The 15,723-nt window shown below is 42.4% G+C and overlaps 1 protein-coding gene across 3 annotated transcripts in view; it reads left to right on the top strand.

The window, feature by feature from the left end:
* Positions 1–15,723, top strand: part of LOC120747473 (WD repeat-containing protein 7) — a 101,735-nt gene that overhangs the window by 4,218 nt on the left and 81,794 nt on the right. For 2 of the 3 annotated variants that reach the window (XM_040053374.1, XM_040053372.1), the window contains exons 4-14: positions 533–611; positions 1,450–1,624; positions 1,750–1,826; positions 3,959–4,078; positions 5,567–5,712; positions 5,804–5,906; positions 10,402–10,549; positions 10,958–11,073; positions 11,323–11,455; positions 11,611–11,831; positions 12,620–12,815. In XM_040053374.1, coding sequence (XP_039909308.1) covers positions 533–611; positions 1,450–1,624; positions 1,750–1,826; positions 3,959–4,078; positions 5,567–5,712; positions 5,804–5,906; positions 10,402–10,549; positions 10,958–11,073; positions 11,323–11,455; positions 11,611–11,831; positions 12,620–12,815 — 1,514 coding nt within the window. The remainder of the gene's footprint in view (positions 1–532; positions 612–1,449; positions 1,625–1,749; positions 1,827–3,958; positions 4,079–5,566; positions 5,713–5,803; positions 5,907–10,401; positions 10,550–10,957; positions 11,074–11,322; positions 11,456–11,610; positions 11,832–12,619; positions 12,816–15,723) is intronic. The other variant, XM_040053373.1, reaches the window with a different exon arrangement.

Here is a 15,723-nt window from a genome sequence, read left to right as displayed (position 1 = left end):
CTCAGTCTCAGAGGTTGCTGCTTGCCTTTTTTGATTAAATAAGCGTTATAGCTGTCATAAATGAAGTTGCCGTTGTGTTTCTGCTGTGATGATTTGTTGTAGGAGGTTTAGTTTGGACAGGGTGATGCATAACATTTAAAAACAATGAAATAAGTCATTGCAACATATAAATTATTTTTTTAAAGCATAACTTCTAAGCCAGCTCTGAGCCAAACTCCAACAAATGCATAAGTGTGAGAAATGTGAAAAAGTCTGAGAGGAAGGCACTGGTGCAGGACAGCACATCAGTGGTAAATGTGTATTAGACTGCCTGACTTCACCTCCAGTCATTTTCAGAGCTGGATGTTTTTGAGATGAGGCATTGTTGGTGTACGAAAGGGACCATCTCATGTACTGCAACCACTGTGGTTTTCTAAAAGAATGCAGTCCATTTTACTACAACCATAATTAGCTTAAAACAGATTAGGCTTCTGTGTATGAGGAAGCTCTTCAAAGTACATCAATGTGTGACAGCAGCTTTTTGACCTTACAGGGAGATGTGTCTGTGGGACGTGAACGATGGACGCTGTATTGAGTTCACAAAGCTGGCATGCGCTCACATTGGCATACAGGTAACACACACACACACACACACACACACACACACACACACACACACACACACACACACACACACACACACACACACACACACATATGCAGTGAATGATCATCAGACATCAAGATGTTAAACAGTACATTTGCATAGCACTGATTCAGCCTCGCCTTATTTATTCAACCCAAATACAGTCTGATTGGTTAATTATGTCAGATGTTTTCTACTTGGCTTCTTTTTTTATGGTGGTAATAATAATAATAATAATAATAATAATAATAATAATAATAGATTGCATTTATATAGCGCTTTTTTTAGGTACCCAAAGCGCTTTTACAATGCCACTATTCATTCACACACTGGTGGAGGCAGCTACAGTTGTAGCCACAGCTGCCCTGAGGCAGACTGACAGAAGCGAGGCTGCCGTATCGCGCCATTGGCCCCTCTGGCCAACACCAGTAGGCGGTAGGGTAAAGTGTCTTGCCCAAGGACACAATGACCAGGACAGAGAGAGCAGGGGGATCGAACCAGCAAACTTCCGGTTACAGATGAGCTTCCCAATACTATTGTAAACTAGTATTTACTGTAGGGTTTTCATAATGAGAGCATACAAAGGGAATGGTTGTGCTCTTTCCCTAAGCTTTAAGGTGTATTTCCCTTTTCCCTGAAAAAAGGGGGAAAGAAGCTCAGGTGGAAAAAAAAAAAAAAGCTGAAAAGTATTTAACCAGCACACAAATGCCTAATATTACCTTCAGGAAAAAGTAGAGACCAAAATTAAGCCACAAGGTGATTGAAAAGACCTTTAATCCAGATCATTTCATCTTCACTCCCCTCCTTCTCTGCCTCCTCTTCAGTACTACCAGTTCACCATCGGCACTCAGAGGGAGGGGCGTCTCCTCTGTAATGGCCACTACCCAGAAATCTTGGTGGTGGATGCCACCAGCCTGGAGGTCCTGTACTCGCTGGTGTCTAAGATCTCTCCTGACTGGATTAGCTCTATGAGCATCATCCGATCCCACCGCACACAAGGTGAGAGTTTCCCTCAGGTTCACTGCTTTGAACGTTAGCTTGCAGACTGCCCTGCACAAAACATCATCGCTGTGGACTTCTTCATGTTTGTACTTGTGAATAAGCTATGTTCTGTCTCTGTGCAGAGGACACGGTTGTGGCGGTGTCAGTGACGGGCATCCTGAAGGTCTGGATCATAACACCTGAGGTCAGCAGAATGCAGGTACACCTCCATACAAGTGTTTATTAAAACGCGCATCAGGCTTCAGTTACACCATCGTAAATGAAGCTGTAAATAAAGTAAAGCTAAGAAAACACAGACCTCCCCAGTCCTACTTAGATTACAGGGAGTGCAGAATTATTAGGCAAGTTGTATTTTTGAGGAATAATTTTATTATTGAACAACAACCATGTTCTCAATGAACCCAAAAAACTCATTAATATCAAAGCTGAATGTTTTTGGAAGTAGTTTTTAGTTTGTTTTTAGTTTTAGCTATTTTAGGGGGATATCTGTGTGTGCAGGTGACTATTACTGTGCATAATTATTAGGCAACTTAACAAAAATCAAATATATACCCATTTCAATTATTTATTTTTACCAGTGAAACCAATATAACATCTCCACATTCACAAATATACATTTCTGACATTCAAAAACAAAACAAAAACAAATCAGCGACCAATATAGCCACCTTTCTTTGCAAGGACACTCAAAAGCCTGCCATCCATGGATTCTGTCAGTGTTTTGATCTGTTCACCATCAACATTGCGTGCAGCAGCAACCACAGCCTCCCAGACACTGTTCAGAGAGGTGTACTGTTTTCCCTCCTTGTAAATCTCACATTTGATGATGGACCACAGGTTCTCAATGGGGTTCAGATCAGGTGAACAAGGAGGCCATGTCATTAGTTTTTCTTCTTTTATACCCTTTCTTGCCAGCCACGCTGTGGAGTACTTGGACGCGTGTGATGGAGCATTGTCCTGCATGAAAATCATGTTTTTCTTGAAGGATGCAGACTTCTTCCTGTACCACTGCTTGAAGAAGGTGTCTTCCAGAAACTGGCAGTAGGACTGGGAGTTGAGCTTGACTCCATCCTCAACCCGAAAAGGCCCCACAAGCTCATCTTTGATGATACCAGCCCAAACCAGTACTCCACCTCCACCTTGCTGGCGTCTGAGTCGGACTGGAGCTCTCTGCCCTTTACCAATCCAGCCACGGGCCCATCCATCTTGCCCATCAAGACTCTCTCATTTCATCAGTCCATAAAACCTTAGAAAAACCAGTCTTGAGATGTTTCTTGGCCCAGTCTTGACGTTTCAGCTTGTGTCTTGTTCAGTGGTGGTCGTCTTTCAGCCTTTCTTACCTTGGCCATGTCTCTGAGTATTGCACACCTTGTGCTTTTGGGCACTCCAGTGATGTTGCAGCTCTGAAATATGGCCAAACTGGTGGCAAGTGGCATCTTGGCAGCTGCACGCTTGACTTTTCTCAGTTCATGGGCAGTTATTTTGCTCCTTGGTTTTTCCACACGCTTCTTGCGACCCTGTTTTCTATTTTGAATGAAACGCTTGATTGTTTGATGATCATGCTTCAGAAGCTTTGCAATTTTGAGACTGCTGCATCCCTCTGCAAGATATCTCACTATTTTTGACTTTTCTGAGCCTGTCAAGTCCTTCTTTTGACCCATTTTGCCAAAGGAAAGGACGTTGCCTAATAATTATGCACACCTGATATAGGGTGTTGATGTCATTAGACCACACCCCTTCTCATTACAGAGATGCACATCACCTAATATGCTTAGTTGGTAGTAGGCTTTCGAGCCTATACAGCTTGGAGTAAGACAACATGCATGAAGAGGATGATGTGGACAAAATACTCATTTGCCTAATAATTCTGCACTCCCTGTAGAATATCATAGACTGTATATAAAAGATAGCTGTGGCCAGCTTGATGTCACCCATTGGTTTCTGGACAGTTTTAAAAAGGTACCAGCATTTAGTGGAGGTCAGGCCTAACAAGTTTACTAGAGTCTGTTTCAGCATACCTGTCGCACCCCTAATTTTAAAGTATTATAATCTGATGGAGGAGTGTCAATAGTCTAAAACTGTTTTTTGCAGCCTGCTGCAATCATGTTTATTTCTGATATAAAGTTGGACATTTAAATATGAGAGTCTGTGGAGAGTTGCTCACTTTTGGAGCCAGCCTCAAGTGGACGTTAGAGGAACTATAACTTTTGGCACTTCAGCCCAGGGGTTGTTTAAAAATCAAGGAAAAAAATGCTTCTTTTCTGTGTCTCCAGCATCAATGCATGGCTCTGCTCAGGATCTAACTTGTAATTTCTTTGTCTGTTTTTTCAGGACTTGGACCCTGTGTTTGAAGAGGAGTCCAAACCGATCTACTGTCAGGGCTGCCAGAGCATCTCCTTCTGCACCTTCACTCAGAGCAGCCTGCTGGTCGTGTGCTCCAAATACTGGAGGGTAAGAACCTGCACGAACCACTCGGGGGTTGTTTTTGCTGGCATGATGGTCACAGTGGTGATTGAGCGTGATGAAATGCTCCTGTGTCTGGTTAACTATTTTAAACTGATCAAAATAGATTGAACAAAGTTAGTAGAGTGAAAGAAAGGTTATCATGTAATACCATTTTAGCCAATCACATGAAGCCTGTACTATGTAGGAGGTAACTCGAGGGTTACCCTTGGGTTTTCTATACTATGAAGATGGTTTACTTCTTACTGGGTAAATCATTATGGTTTGCTCCACCTGCTGTACAGTGTACCTGTTGTACGGAGAAATGAGTTTTATATGTGCAGCTTTTTAAGTCATACCCTACTAAAGCCAACAAATTAACCCAAACTTTGTGTCAACTGTGCATGTGTTAAGGTGGTGATTTAGGAAATGTATAAAATGTTGTCATACTTGATTGTAATCTGCTGGTAAACCTCTTTTATTCTGCTGGAAGTGCATCCAAAAGAAACCAGGAAAAACTCTGTACTGTGGTCCCTCATTTATCTCAGGTGTTACATTCTAAAAGTAACCCGCGATAGGTGAAATCCGAGAAGTATCCAGCTTTATTACAATTATTATAGACGTTTTAAGGCTGTAAAACCCCTCACTACACACTTTATACACTTTTCTCAGACAGACATGAACATTTTCACACTTTTCTCTCCTGTTTAAACACTCTCAAAGTTCAAACCTTCATAGGAAAATAAGTCATGTATTATAGAGGAAACAAGAAGAATGAGTTGATTAAAGCTTGACTTACTTTGCTGTTTTGTTTCGCTTAATGCGCCTTATAATCTGAAAAACACTGTAACTTCTACCTTCCTTTAGCATGTCCAGAATTCAAACTTTTTGTGCGATGGTTAGCAACATTTTGTTGACATTGTTGTGTTTGTTGGGGAGAAAACTTACAAACATGCAGTACAGCACTTCACTCACACTGCTAGCGATCGCAGATTTATGTAAATTTGACAAGCTGAACACATTCTGTACTGGACAGGAGACACGGCACGGAGGAGATTGATTGACTATGGTCTACAGCCGATCCGGACGCAGCACACAATGCGCTGTTACCCCCCCCCCCCCCACAAAAAAAGAAAGAAAACAAAGAAACAACCATAATATTTGCACACAAAAAATCCGCGAAACAGCGAGGCCGCGAAAGGTGAACCGCGTTATAGCGAGGGACCACTGTATTTGAGTCACACGTTACACTTATGAGACTTTGAACACACAAGCCTTAATCAGGGTGTTAATTTCACACATTTCAAACAGAGAAACATCAGTCAGAGTATTAAAAACTGCTCAACTACCGAGCTAAACATACACTGAGGATTTTGACGATTTTCCAGCCCTACTACCACAGAGGAGTGCTGATGGTTCTCTACAATATCATCACACAGCAGTCTGAAGTCTTGGCCTGGACAGATGGTTATGTTAATGAATTTTTGTCTGTTTCAGGTGTTTGATGCGGGCGATTACTCCCTGCTCTGCTCGGTGTCCAACGACAACGACCAGTCCTGGACGGGAGGTGAGTTCATCGCCGCGGACAAAGTCATCATCTGGACCGAGGATGGCTGCAGCTACATCTACAAGCTGCCAGCCAGGTAAGCCTGCCGCTCATCTGTCATCACTGCAGGAAAAAGACAGGTTCATCGTCATGACAATTTAACCTAAACATGTCTTTGTGTTTCTTAGCTGCCTGCCTGCTAGTGAGCATTTCCGCAGTGACGTTGGGAAAACCAAAGAAGGTTCGATCCCTCCGCTGGTGTACAGCATCGCTGACCGCTCAGACAAACAGGTGAGTCCTCCATCCGCCTCAGATTGCATGCGCAGGGAGGAAGACGGGAGATTTAACGATTTGATACCAAGTAAATACAGGGCTAATGTTGCAGATATAGCTACTGATACCGATGCTTTGAACTTATAAGGCAGCCTCTGTTCTTTAAATGGTTTATAGGCTATAAATAGAATAGACTTGACAGGGGGCGTCATTTGATTAGTTTAAGAAACTTTGAGAAGTGAGTGAATGAGATCCTAAACACAGTTTGAGAATAACACAGGTAAAACAACATTATTATTATTATTATTATTATTAAGACATGTTTAAGCTAAAAACTTTATACTGCATTTCAGCATTGAGCCTCCATCAGGAAATGTATTTTCACAACTAAAAGTTATGAACTCCAGTTATTCACATTGACTTTCAGTAGTCGGTAAGTCAGCAAACCTGTAACCTTATTGTGCAGCAAACCAGCAGGCCTGTCCTGCTTTTAGCTATGTAAAGCCAACCTAACGTGGTACTAGCTGTCTGCTCTGCAATAATATTGATAAATGTGGTTCTTGAAGTCTTCAGGCTGCCTTGTCTTGTCTATATGATTTATTCTATGTGAGGTTCACTTCATGCACATGGATTAGTACACCTGGTCGTGTTTTCAAGATTACAAAAAAGCCAGCAGAGATCAGGTCCAACAATAGTTGCAGACATGACCTGTTGTTCCAGGCGGTAGCTCATCCCTGTTTCCCCTTTATTCCTTTAAAGCTTTTAATTTGAAACCGCTGCGGGAAATGTAAATGAAAGGTCTCATCTTGATCCGTGTGCATGAACCTGACTCTGTGTTCTGTTCCTTTCTGGTTTAATTTCCTCAGTTTTTTTCATGTGTGTATTTATAATTTGTCGTCTTTTTGGTATTAATGTGTTGTCTGTGCCTTTTTTGTTACTTTTGCTGTTTCTACTTTATGCTCCCTCCCTCGCTCCTCTCAGAGGGAAGGAGAGGGAGGTGAGGAGGAAGAGATGGTTTTGGAGGTGAAGTGCTTCCCTCCCAGCGGGTACGACTTGGAGCTCTACACCCCAGAGCCGTTATTCCACCACCGGCCTCTAGAGGCACCTGTAAGCCCAAGAAAAATACATGGTGAAAGCGAAGGCAGGAAGAAGAAGGTTTCACTGTCATGGCTAAGCTGCAAAAGCTACAAGAGGCAGAATAAGAGTTTTTAGAATTGTATTCCTTACTTTGGAGAAGCCAGAGCTGAAAAATGCTCGATTAATCTTTCTTTCGAGCTAATTTGTGATATAAATTATTCTTAGGGTCCAGGTGGGGTCAAAAAGATATTATTTTGAAATGCTTGGAGCATTTACAAACTGACTTTGGGACTTTGCAGCTCATCCAGAAAGTGACAACCAGGTGAGAAGAGCGAACTGTGAGAACAGCAGTGAAAGTGTTGATGTCAGCTCAGTGGCTCACATTCTTCAGCTCACACTTTTCAGCCGTAAAAACACACCATCCCATCTCATCAGGGGGTGCAAAAGTCCTTTATACACTAGGTAAAGACACAACACTATTAGAGGGAAAACCTTAACAATCAGAACATCCGCTATGACCAAACACTTGGAAACAGTGGAGAGGAAGAACTGCTTTTTCTTCCAGGATCATGGAGGTGCAGGTCTCCGATTGCTGTAGCCATTTCCGGGTTCAAATGTGCCTTCAGTTCTTAAAAGCAAGCAAACACTTAGGCACCACTAAGACAAATGCTTTTGATTGGTTAGTGAAGTTTGGCTTGTTGACATAGTGATGTGGTGCGTGGTGGGCAGATGTTTCCAAAAAAACAGATGATCCTGATGTGCCATTTTACTTGGGGAAAATCTAGGAAACACTTTTAAATCTGCAATCTGAGAGTGACTGAGAGTGTTGGGATACTGTGGGTCTATACGAGGCCTGTAAGATGTAATGGGACCTGATCATTCAGGACTTTGTATATCAGAAGAATATACTGAATTTTATATTTTATATATTTGAAAGCGTAGACTAATTCCTGATGTCAGCGAAGCTGTGGCTTAGGTTGTACATAAAATGGCAGTGGTCCAAGAATGAGTCCTTGAGGAACGCCATCATAATAGAAAATGTTAGAAATGGTAATATCTGTAAGTTTGCTAGGAAAATAAACCACTGACGGCTGCTGTTTTGCTTGTAAGAGGTAATTAGTTGTTTTGAGAGTGAGCTGCTGAGTTGATGACTATTTGAGTGAACTGCCTGTTTTTGTTTGCTCCGCTCTTTGTTTTCCTTCCTGCCTAACCAACTGATGGACTGAACTCACTCTGGTTCACCTGGTTTCACGCTCTCCTCCCACTAAAGCAAAACTCGTCCTCCAAAAGCACCATCACCATCTGTCTTCATGCTGATGAAGATGCATGCAAAGTCCCCCAAGCTGCTTTCTAAGCAAATAATGACCCGCTGAGTCCCGGAGGTCATAACAAACCAAAGGCGCACAATGGGTCAGCCACAGTCAAACAGCCAAAAACTCTACGTTATTTGTGAGGTGTTGATAAATAATAAAAAAAGATATTTAGCTTTGATGGGAACAGCTTTTTTCCCCTGTTAGGGAAGCTACAGAGTGGTTGCTATAATTACCAATGTCCTTTATTTGACAAACGTCTTTGTTTTCTTTTATATGTCTAAATTTTTTATAACACGGCAAAAAGGTGGTTATTATCTTGGCATAATGGAAAAGATGGCCATGGTCCACATCAAATGCGAAACATTTCATTGAAGTGAATACCAATTTTTTGGTACTTTTACAATAATGCTTTTTAAAAAATGTGACACATAATTGTAATATGGTGCACAGAACTCGCAAACATAATCAAAGCCAGCGTGAGCTCCAGCGCTAGGGCCAACTTCATATGATCACCACCAGCTAAATAAATAATCCAAATATAAAATGTAATTTTATATTCATCTGGTGTGATACAATATTTAATGTGATGTAATAATAAGTTATTTACTGTAAATAATATTGTGTTGCTCAGGTAAACCCAGTTTGACATTTGTCAGGTCAGCCACAATGAAAAGTGTCATTCTGAAAGAATGAAGTTGATCTAGAACGAGAGATTTTCCAAACTAAAATCAGATTTTTGATTTTCATGGCCAAATTCCCAAAGCTTTTTTTTTTTCCCATCATCCTTGGTCTAAAATTCTCTTTCCTGGTTGGCCTTTAATTTGAAATATGTACAGGAAGTGTTCAGTTTTACTAACTAAGAGAAGAGTAACTCATAACTTTAGGATTTACAAATTAATTTTTTTTTTAGTAGTGGCATTAATTCTGTACAGTTTTGCTCACTTTTTTCTTTTTGCATTAAATATTAAGATAGGTTAAAAGAAATTCAGGTTACACGTCACAGAACTCTGAATATTGTGTTTCTAGTTATCCAGATGAATGAGGTGCAGTGGGTGGGTGTCCAGTCTCTGTTTTTCTTGCTTCCTCTCTGGTGGTTTTTGCTGAAAACTTAAACTCTCCTTGCTGTTTAATTGTTTGCATCTTTAGTGAAAGATGTGGTTTGGTTTGTGTGTGTTTGTGTGATATTTGGTGGCACTTTGCATACCCTCACTGCTCGTCCACAGCGCTCAGATGAGCTGAACTAACCGATCGTTCTTCACCCACTCAGCCATTACGCAGTGACGCTACGCCCGCAGGTTCACCGGCTTTCATCATCGCAACCCCCCCCCCCCCCCCCACACACGCCTGCCAGCAGCCCAAACTGCACTCTGAGACTTGTTCTCACACTGCTCGTCACATTAATTAGTTTTCACTCTTTATTACTTCATGTATTGATAATAGATGTAAGTCAGCCCAGTTTTGGTTAGCGGTGGATTCCTTGTGTTTTTTAGGCAGTAAAAGCTCTGCTGACCTCCTCCCATCTCCACCATTTTCAGTAACCTTTGGATTTTTTTATTTTTTATTTTTAAATAGTATGAAATGCTAAAGTGTGATTCTAGTTGTGTTTATTCTCTCCCGGAGAGGTCAGTTTTATCCTGATGTCCAGAATTATTGAGCCAAGGAACAGAATCTGCTCAGATTTTTGGTGATACTCAACCAAACTGATGTCATCTTTGACTCTGCTCTACAAATTTTTACTTCAGAGCCTCGTATCAGGCTCTCATATAACCAAGAGATGGCGCTGAGACAGCCATCCATGAGTTCGGCTTATTTCATCCCAGAGTTACAAAACAAAAACAAAAAAACAGTGGTTGGAGCGCTTGTAGATCAGAGATGTGTGGTTCTGCTTTTCTGCAGTTTGCTGTGTTGTTGTTTGAAGACAACCTGAGAGCAAAACCAACCATTTCAGCTTCACTTGGCTCTTAAATTTAAGCTCAGCTTACAAGTTCAGCATATTCCAGTATTGGTGGAAGTGTTCTGGCCAATTGGAGAGCCTTTAAAGATGTTTTCCAGCTGTCACCGGGGAGCTTTGAGGCATCACATCTTGTTGGTGTTGACATGTATTTTTTCCTGCCTTCCTCCAGCTCCTCATCTGCCCTCCTGTGACCCGCTTCTTCTTCAGCCGGAGGGAGCCCTTCCATAAGCTGCTGATCCAGGGTGACTCGGTGGGCAGAATGACCCTGTGGAGCATCCCGGACACCTCGCCTCTGCAGCCACAGTCCACCTCCACAGGTAAGGAAGGGGGGAAGATGGCGAGGTTTCTCCGGTAAAAGTCTTTTCATAAAACTTTGCTGTTTTTCTTGAACTTCAAACCTCAGCATGACGTTACAATGATCTTTTTTTTTTTTTTTTTTTTTTTTTTTTTTTTTTAGCTTTAAAGCAGCCCATTGTTAACGAGTTGGTACTAACGGAGGTTGTTTTTAGTCCGTTGGTCCAAAAATACAAACAAATAGAAAAACTTGATTCAGAGTTTTTTTTTCTTAAGAAAAATGTGGAAGAGAAAAAAGAAAAGCAGCATAGGTCCCCTTTACAAGATGCCTGATTGCATTGTTCAACTTTCTGGAGAGCTTCCTCTTCATCCTCAAGTCCTTCAGAAGGCTGATCTCTAAACGAGTCCTTTGTCTGTTTGTATCACTGCAGAGCTGCAGGTGTCATTCACCATCAGCCTGCAGGAGGCGTTTGATAAGCTGACCCCAGTGTCCTCGGGGATCATCGACCAGCTCAGCGTCCTGCCAGGCAAAGACGAACCCATTAAGGTCTGAACACAGAAATGTTCTCATTAAATTATAAAAGAAGTTGTTTTAAAGATTCTAAATATTCTCACAGAGTTGAAAACTTTCAAAAATGAAAACAAACGTGTGTGTGTGTGTGTGTGTGTGTGTGTGTGTCGTCCTTTTATTGTGTCCATGAACACGACCCCAAAATAACCTCTTTTGTGAGCACGTGTGCGATAGGGTCTACACAGTGGGGAAACTCTAAGAGAGTGTGTGTGTGCTTCACCTCAGGTGACGGCCAGCGTCTACATCCCCTCTCAGGGGCGCCTGGTGTGCGGGAGAGAAGACGGCAGCATCATCCTCGTTCCTGCCACTCAGACGGCCATCGTCCAGCTGCTGCAGGGCGAGCACATGCTCAGGAGAGGTGAGACAAACAAACTATACAGACACACTAACAAATCCAGGGAAGTTTTGTTTCAATTTGACTCCTTTTACATCAGTTAAGATTCATTTTCATGCCTATTTCTAGTTTTAGTTGACTTTAAAAACCTTTGACCTTTGTGTTGGTCTGTTCTGCAGGCTGGCCGCCTCACCGCACCCTACGAGGCCACCGCAACAAGGTGACCTGCGTCCTGTACCCATATCAGGTCTCGCCACGCTACGACCAGCGCTCGCTGGTGTCTGGGGGAGTGGACTTCTCCGTCATTGTCTGGGACATTTTCACCGGGGAGATGAAGCACATCTTCTGCGTCCACGGAGGGGAGATCACGCAGCTCATCGTTCCGCCAGAAAACTGCAGCGTAAGACCGCCACCGCACGGGTCTATGTCTGCTTTCAGGCTTTGTTCTGCCGTCTCTGCAACACTGTTTGACATTAGATTTAAATGTTACGAGGTTACAGTCGTCATCGTTACTGTGGAAATAAGTTGAGACCTTTGTGCTGTTGTGGTTTCAGAAGCCCACCTGAAACTACACAGAGAGGACTTCGTATTGTTTACATGACATTAAAATAAATGGTTAGAGATGTTTTGCTGCCATGGAAATCACAGTAATGCTGTTGAGTACAATGGCTGAGCTGTTACACACACAAGCTTTAATGAAGACATCCGATGGGCTTCTTCTCATTCTTTTAATAGTAAAGGGTACCTATTGTAACTGTTGCTCATTTCCTGTCACATATGTCCTGTTCCAATTTGGTTCTTCATATTAAAGTAAACTGTGAGGCGGACGCTCAGGCTTCAGGATGCTCTAATCAGTTTCACATAGTTTGTTTCTACTCTTGGCTCTACTTGATGTCATAGAGAGCAGATATCTTTTTTTAACCAGTGATATCTGACTCCAGAGATCAGAAGACCTTTGCAGCAGTGCAGTCACTAATGACTAAAAAGGGTCATTCCATTTAAATTGAATCAAATCTGACATCTTGAGTGGTTTTAAATGCTTCGAAATCCTTGAAAATAAAATAATGTTAAACGATTCAGAGGCCGTATTGAGTTTCTACTCTGACTTATTGTCTGCTAACCTCTCGGTGACCTGCAAGCACTTCTTCAGATTCTCTGCCTCACCTTCCTGCTGTGTTTCCTCTGCAGACTCGGGTGCAGCACTGCGTCTGCTCGGTGGCCAGCGACCACTCTGTCGGTCTGCTCAGTCTCCGGGAGAGGAAGTGCATCATGCTCGCGTCGCGGCACCTTTTCCCCATCCAAGTCATTAAGTGGCGCCCGGCAGACGACTACCTGGTGGTGGGCTGCTCTGACGGCTCTGTGTACGTCTGGCAGATGGACACAGGTAAGAACCAGAGGACCAGGAAGGAGGTGTTTTCACTTTGACTGTTAAGATACCGATCATAATAATCTATATTAGCCTGTTTGTTAGCTCAAAGGAAAACCTTTGCAAGCTGCTACCAAGGCTGAAAGGTTCAGGTTTGCAGTTTCCTCCTACTTCTAATCTTAATGCTAAGCATGCATTAAGGGGGGTGGGGGTGGGCGTGCTCTCTGCAGTTCCCCCAATGACCACTAGACACTGGCTTCAAAAGAGTTAGTCCTCATACACTGATCAAATAATTAATACAAGCACTTTTCCTAAGATTCACATCCATATTCCAATAAACGTGTCAGATAGCAGCTTGGAGCTCAGTATATTGGATAGGGATACTTTACCATGCAGACTAAAGAGTCAAACACAACCAACATTATAATAATAATGGATTGCATTTATAAAGCGCTTTACAATTCCACTATTCATTTACTCTCACATTCACACACTGGTGGAGGCAAGCTACAGTTGTAGCCACAGCTGCCCTGGGGCAGACTGACAGAAGCGAGGCTGCCATATCGCGCCATCGGCCCCTCTGGCCATCACCAGTAGGCGGTAGGTGAAGCATCTTGCCCAAGGACACAACGACCGAGACTGTCCGAGCCGGGGCTCGAACCGGCAACCTTCCGGTTACAAGACGAACTGCCAACTCTTTGAGCCACGATCGCCCCTAACCTTCTGATTAGTAGATAGCTGGTCAGCCTCCTGAACTACAGCCACCTAATAATCCCCCAAAACTCGTATTTGTGCCTGATAAACAGGTTTGCTTGTGTTGGCTGAACAATAACTTGGCTCTCGTCCAACAATAACTCCAAAAAGTCAACATGGCAGCTACATCCTTTGTTTTTTTTTGTTTTCCCAGTTAACCTAATTTGAGCTCTGTGCTTAACAATATCCATCTTATCATCCTGACATGAAGAAACGAAGTGAACATGTTCCTCTGTACCTGCTAGCTCCTGTGCAGTCTGCACCATGTGGCACAGCATAGAGGTAGCATTAAGTTGAATGATGACTGGGTACTGGAAGAGACCAGGTGTAGGTGTGTGTGTGTGTGTGTGTGTGTGTGTGTGTGTGTGTGTGTGTGTGTGTGTGACCTGAATGAGCTGTAGTGCTGGGAAATTGCAGGGTATCTAAGTGTGAAATTAAGGAAGGTGTGTGTGTACTCAGGCGTTAGACATGTAATGGGGCCATGGCTCATGGGCCTTCATCACTCACACACACACACACCTATACACACTCAGGTATAATGGTGCCACTTCTCCTCTCACTCAATACCAGAGCCAATACTGATGTCAGCTCTGTCTGCAGCTAATGATGTCTCTCTAAAGCCCGTCTCTTTTTGTAAAGGTGGAGAATTGTTACACTGGAGAAGATCGTCTGTGACCTGAATCATATTCAAGAGACTATAGATAATGATTGTGAGTCTGAGATGGTGTGAGAGAGATTGGAAGATTGATATAAATAAAAGGAGAGTGCAAGGGCAAGAGGAGGGAGACTGATGGAAACAGAAGGCAAGTCTGTGTGATGAGAATGAAGAGAGAGAGTGAGAGAGAGAGGCTGAGATAAAACCATCGATGTGTCAGTTCATCCTGACGATGCTGTACAGGGTCGAGGTCAGAGCTCAGTGCAGTTCTGAGGCCCTGAGAACACAACACACAACCACACCTACTGTTCTGTCAAAGTTGAATCAAAACCTTTGAGCTTCCCACAAACAAAGTGTGTTGGAAACCCTTAAAGTTTAGGGTTGAGTTGAAGATTTCAGAGATCACTATTGGAGCTCTTCATGGTCAAATTTCTACTTGGTATTAATGAACTGCTTCATCCATATGTAGCTCCTGGGTCTCTGAGCTCAGGGAAATGTTGGCTGTAGCTGGGTCCAATTTGCAGAAGTCTCTTTTTAAAAAGAAGCTTAAGACCCACCTGTGCAGGGTTGCTTTAGTTTTATCCAGTGTGAAGCGTATTTTCTGTTCATTCAGATGAAATCACCTTTTAGAGTGCAAGTGGGTCAATTAATTGATTGGGTGGTCAACAGATGACAGGCTTTTTTTTTTTTTTTTTTTTAACATACTTTTAATACAATCTTGTATTGAAGGAAATTACACTGGACATTTTTCACCATTTCCAATTTACTGATAAAAAGATCAGTGCAGGATGAAAATTGTTTTACAAAACTCTGGCTCTTTCTATTGAATGTTTTTCTCTTGAAATGTCTCTTGATATATTTTAGGTTTACTTACTGTTTTACATGTAAAATTTTTATTTTATTTCTGTCTGCTTAAAACACAACTCCTTTGTTTACTTATGGATCTACTATGACTGTTTTTCATTTTAAAATTCGAAATTTAGTTAAATGTAAAATTGATTTAAAAAAAAAGGGCTTGTAATACACTGCAAGAATTTTCTTTTTCAAACTGCATACGATTGCAGTGTTTCATTTTTATTGCTTTGTATTATCCTTGTGTTGTTTAAACTGAATGTTACTACCAAATTAACCTAATAACCTTTGAGGACTGTACTGCAATTGACAGCTTGAGGTATAGAACTATCTATATCTACCCTATGGACTTAATAGAGGGGCAGCATGGTGGTTAGCACTGTTGCTTCACAGCAAGAAGGTCCACTGTCAGGTCGGGGTCCTTCTGTGTGGAGTTTGCATGTTCTCCTCGTGTTTGTGTGGGTTCTCTCCAGGTACTCCAGCTTCCTCCCACAGTTCAAAGACATGCAGTTAGTGGGGATAGGTTAATTGGTAACTCCAAATTGCCCATAGGTGTACCCTGCCTCTCGCCCTAGACAGCTGGGATGGGCTCCAGCCCTCCTGTGACCCTGACAAGGATAAGCGGCAGAGAATGGATGGATGGATTTAATAGAGTACCATCAGTCA

This window comes from Simochromis diagramma, unplaced genomic scaffold, assembly GCF_900408965.1.
Source record: "Simochromis diagramma unplaced genomic scaffold, fSimDia1.1 OVJJ01000596.1, whole genome shotgun sequence".
Classification (NCBI taxonomy): domain Eukaryota; kingdom Metazoa; phylum Chordata; class Actinopteri; order Cichliformes; family Cichlidae; genus Simochromis; species Simochromis diagramma.
Note: the sequence above shows the minus strand (reverse complement) of the source record. Positions and strands in the feature narration are given on the sequence as shown.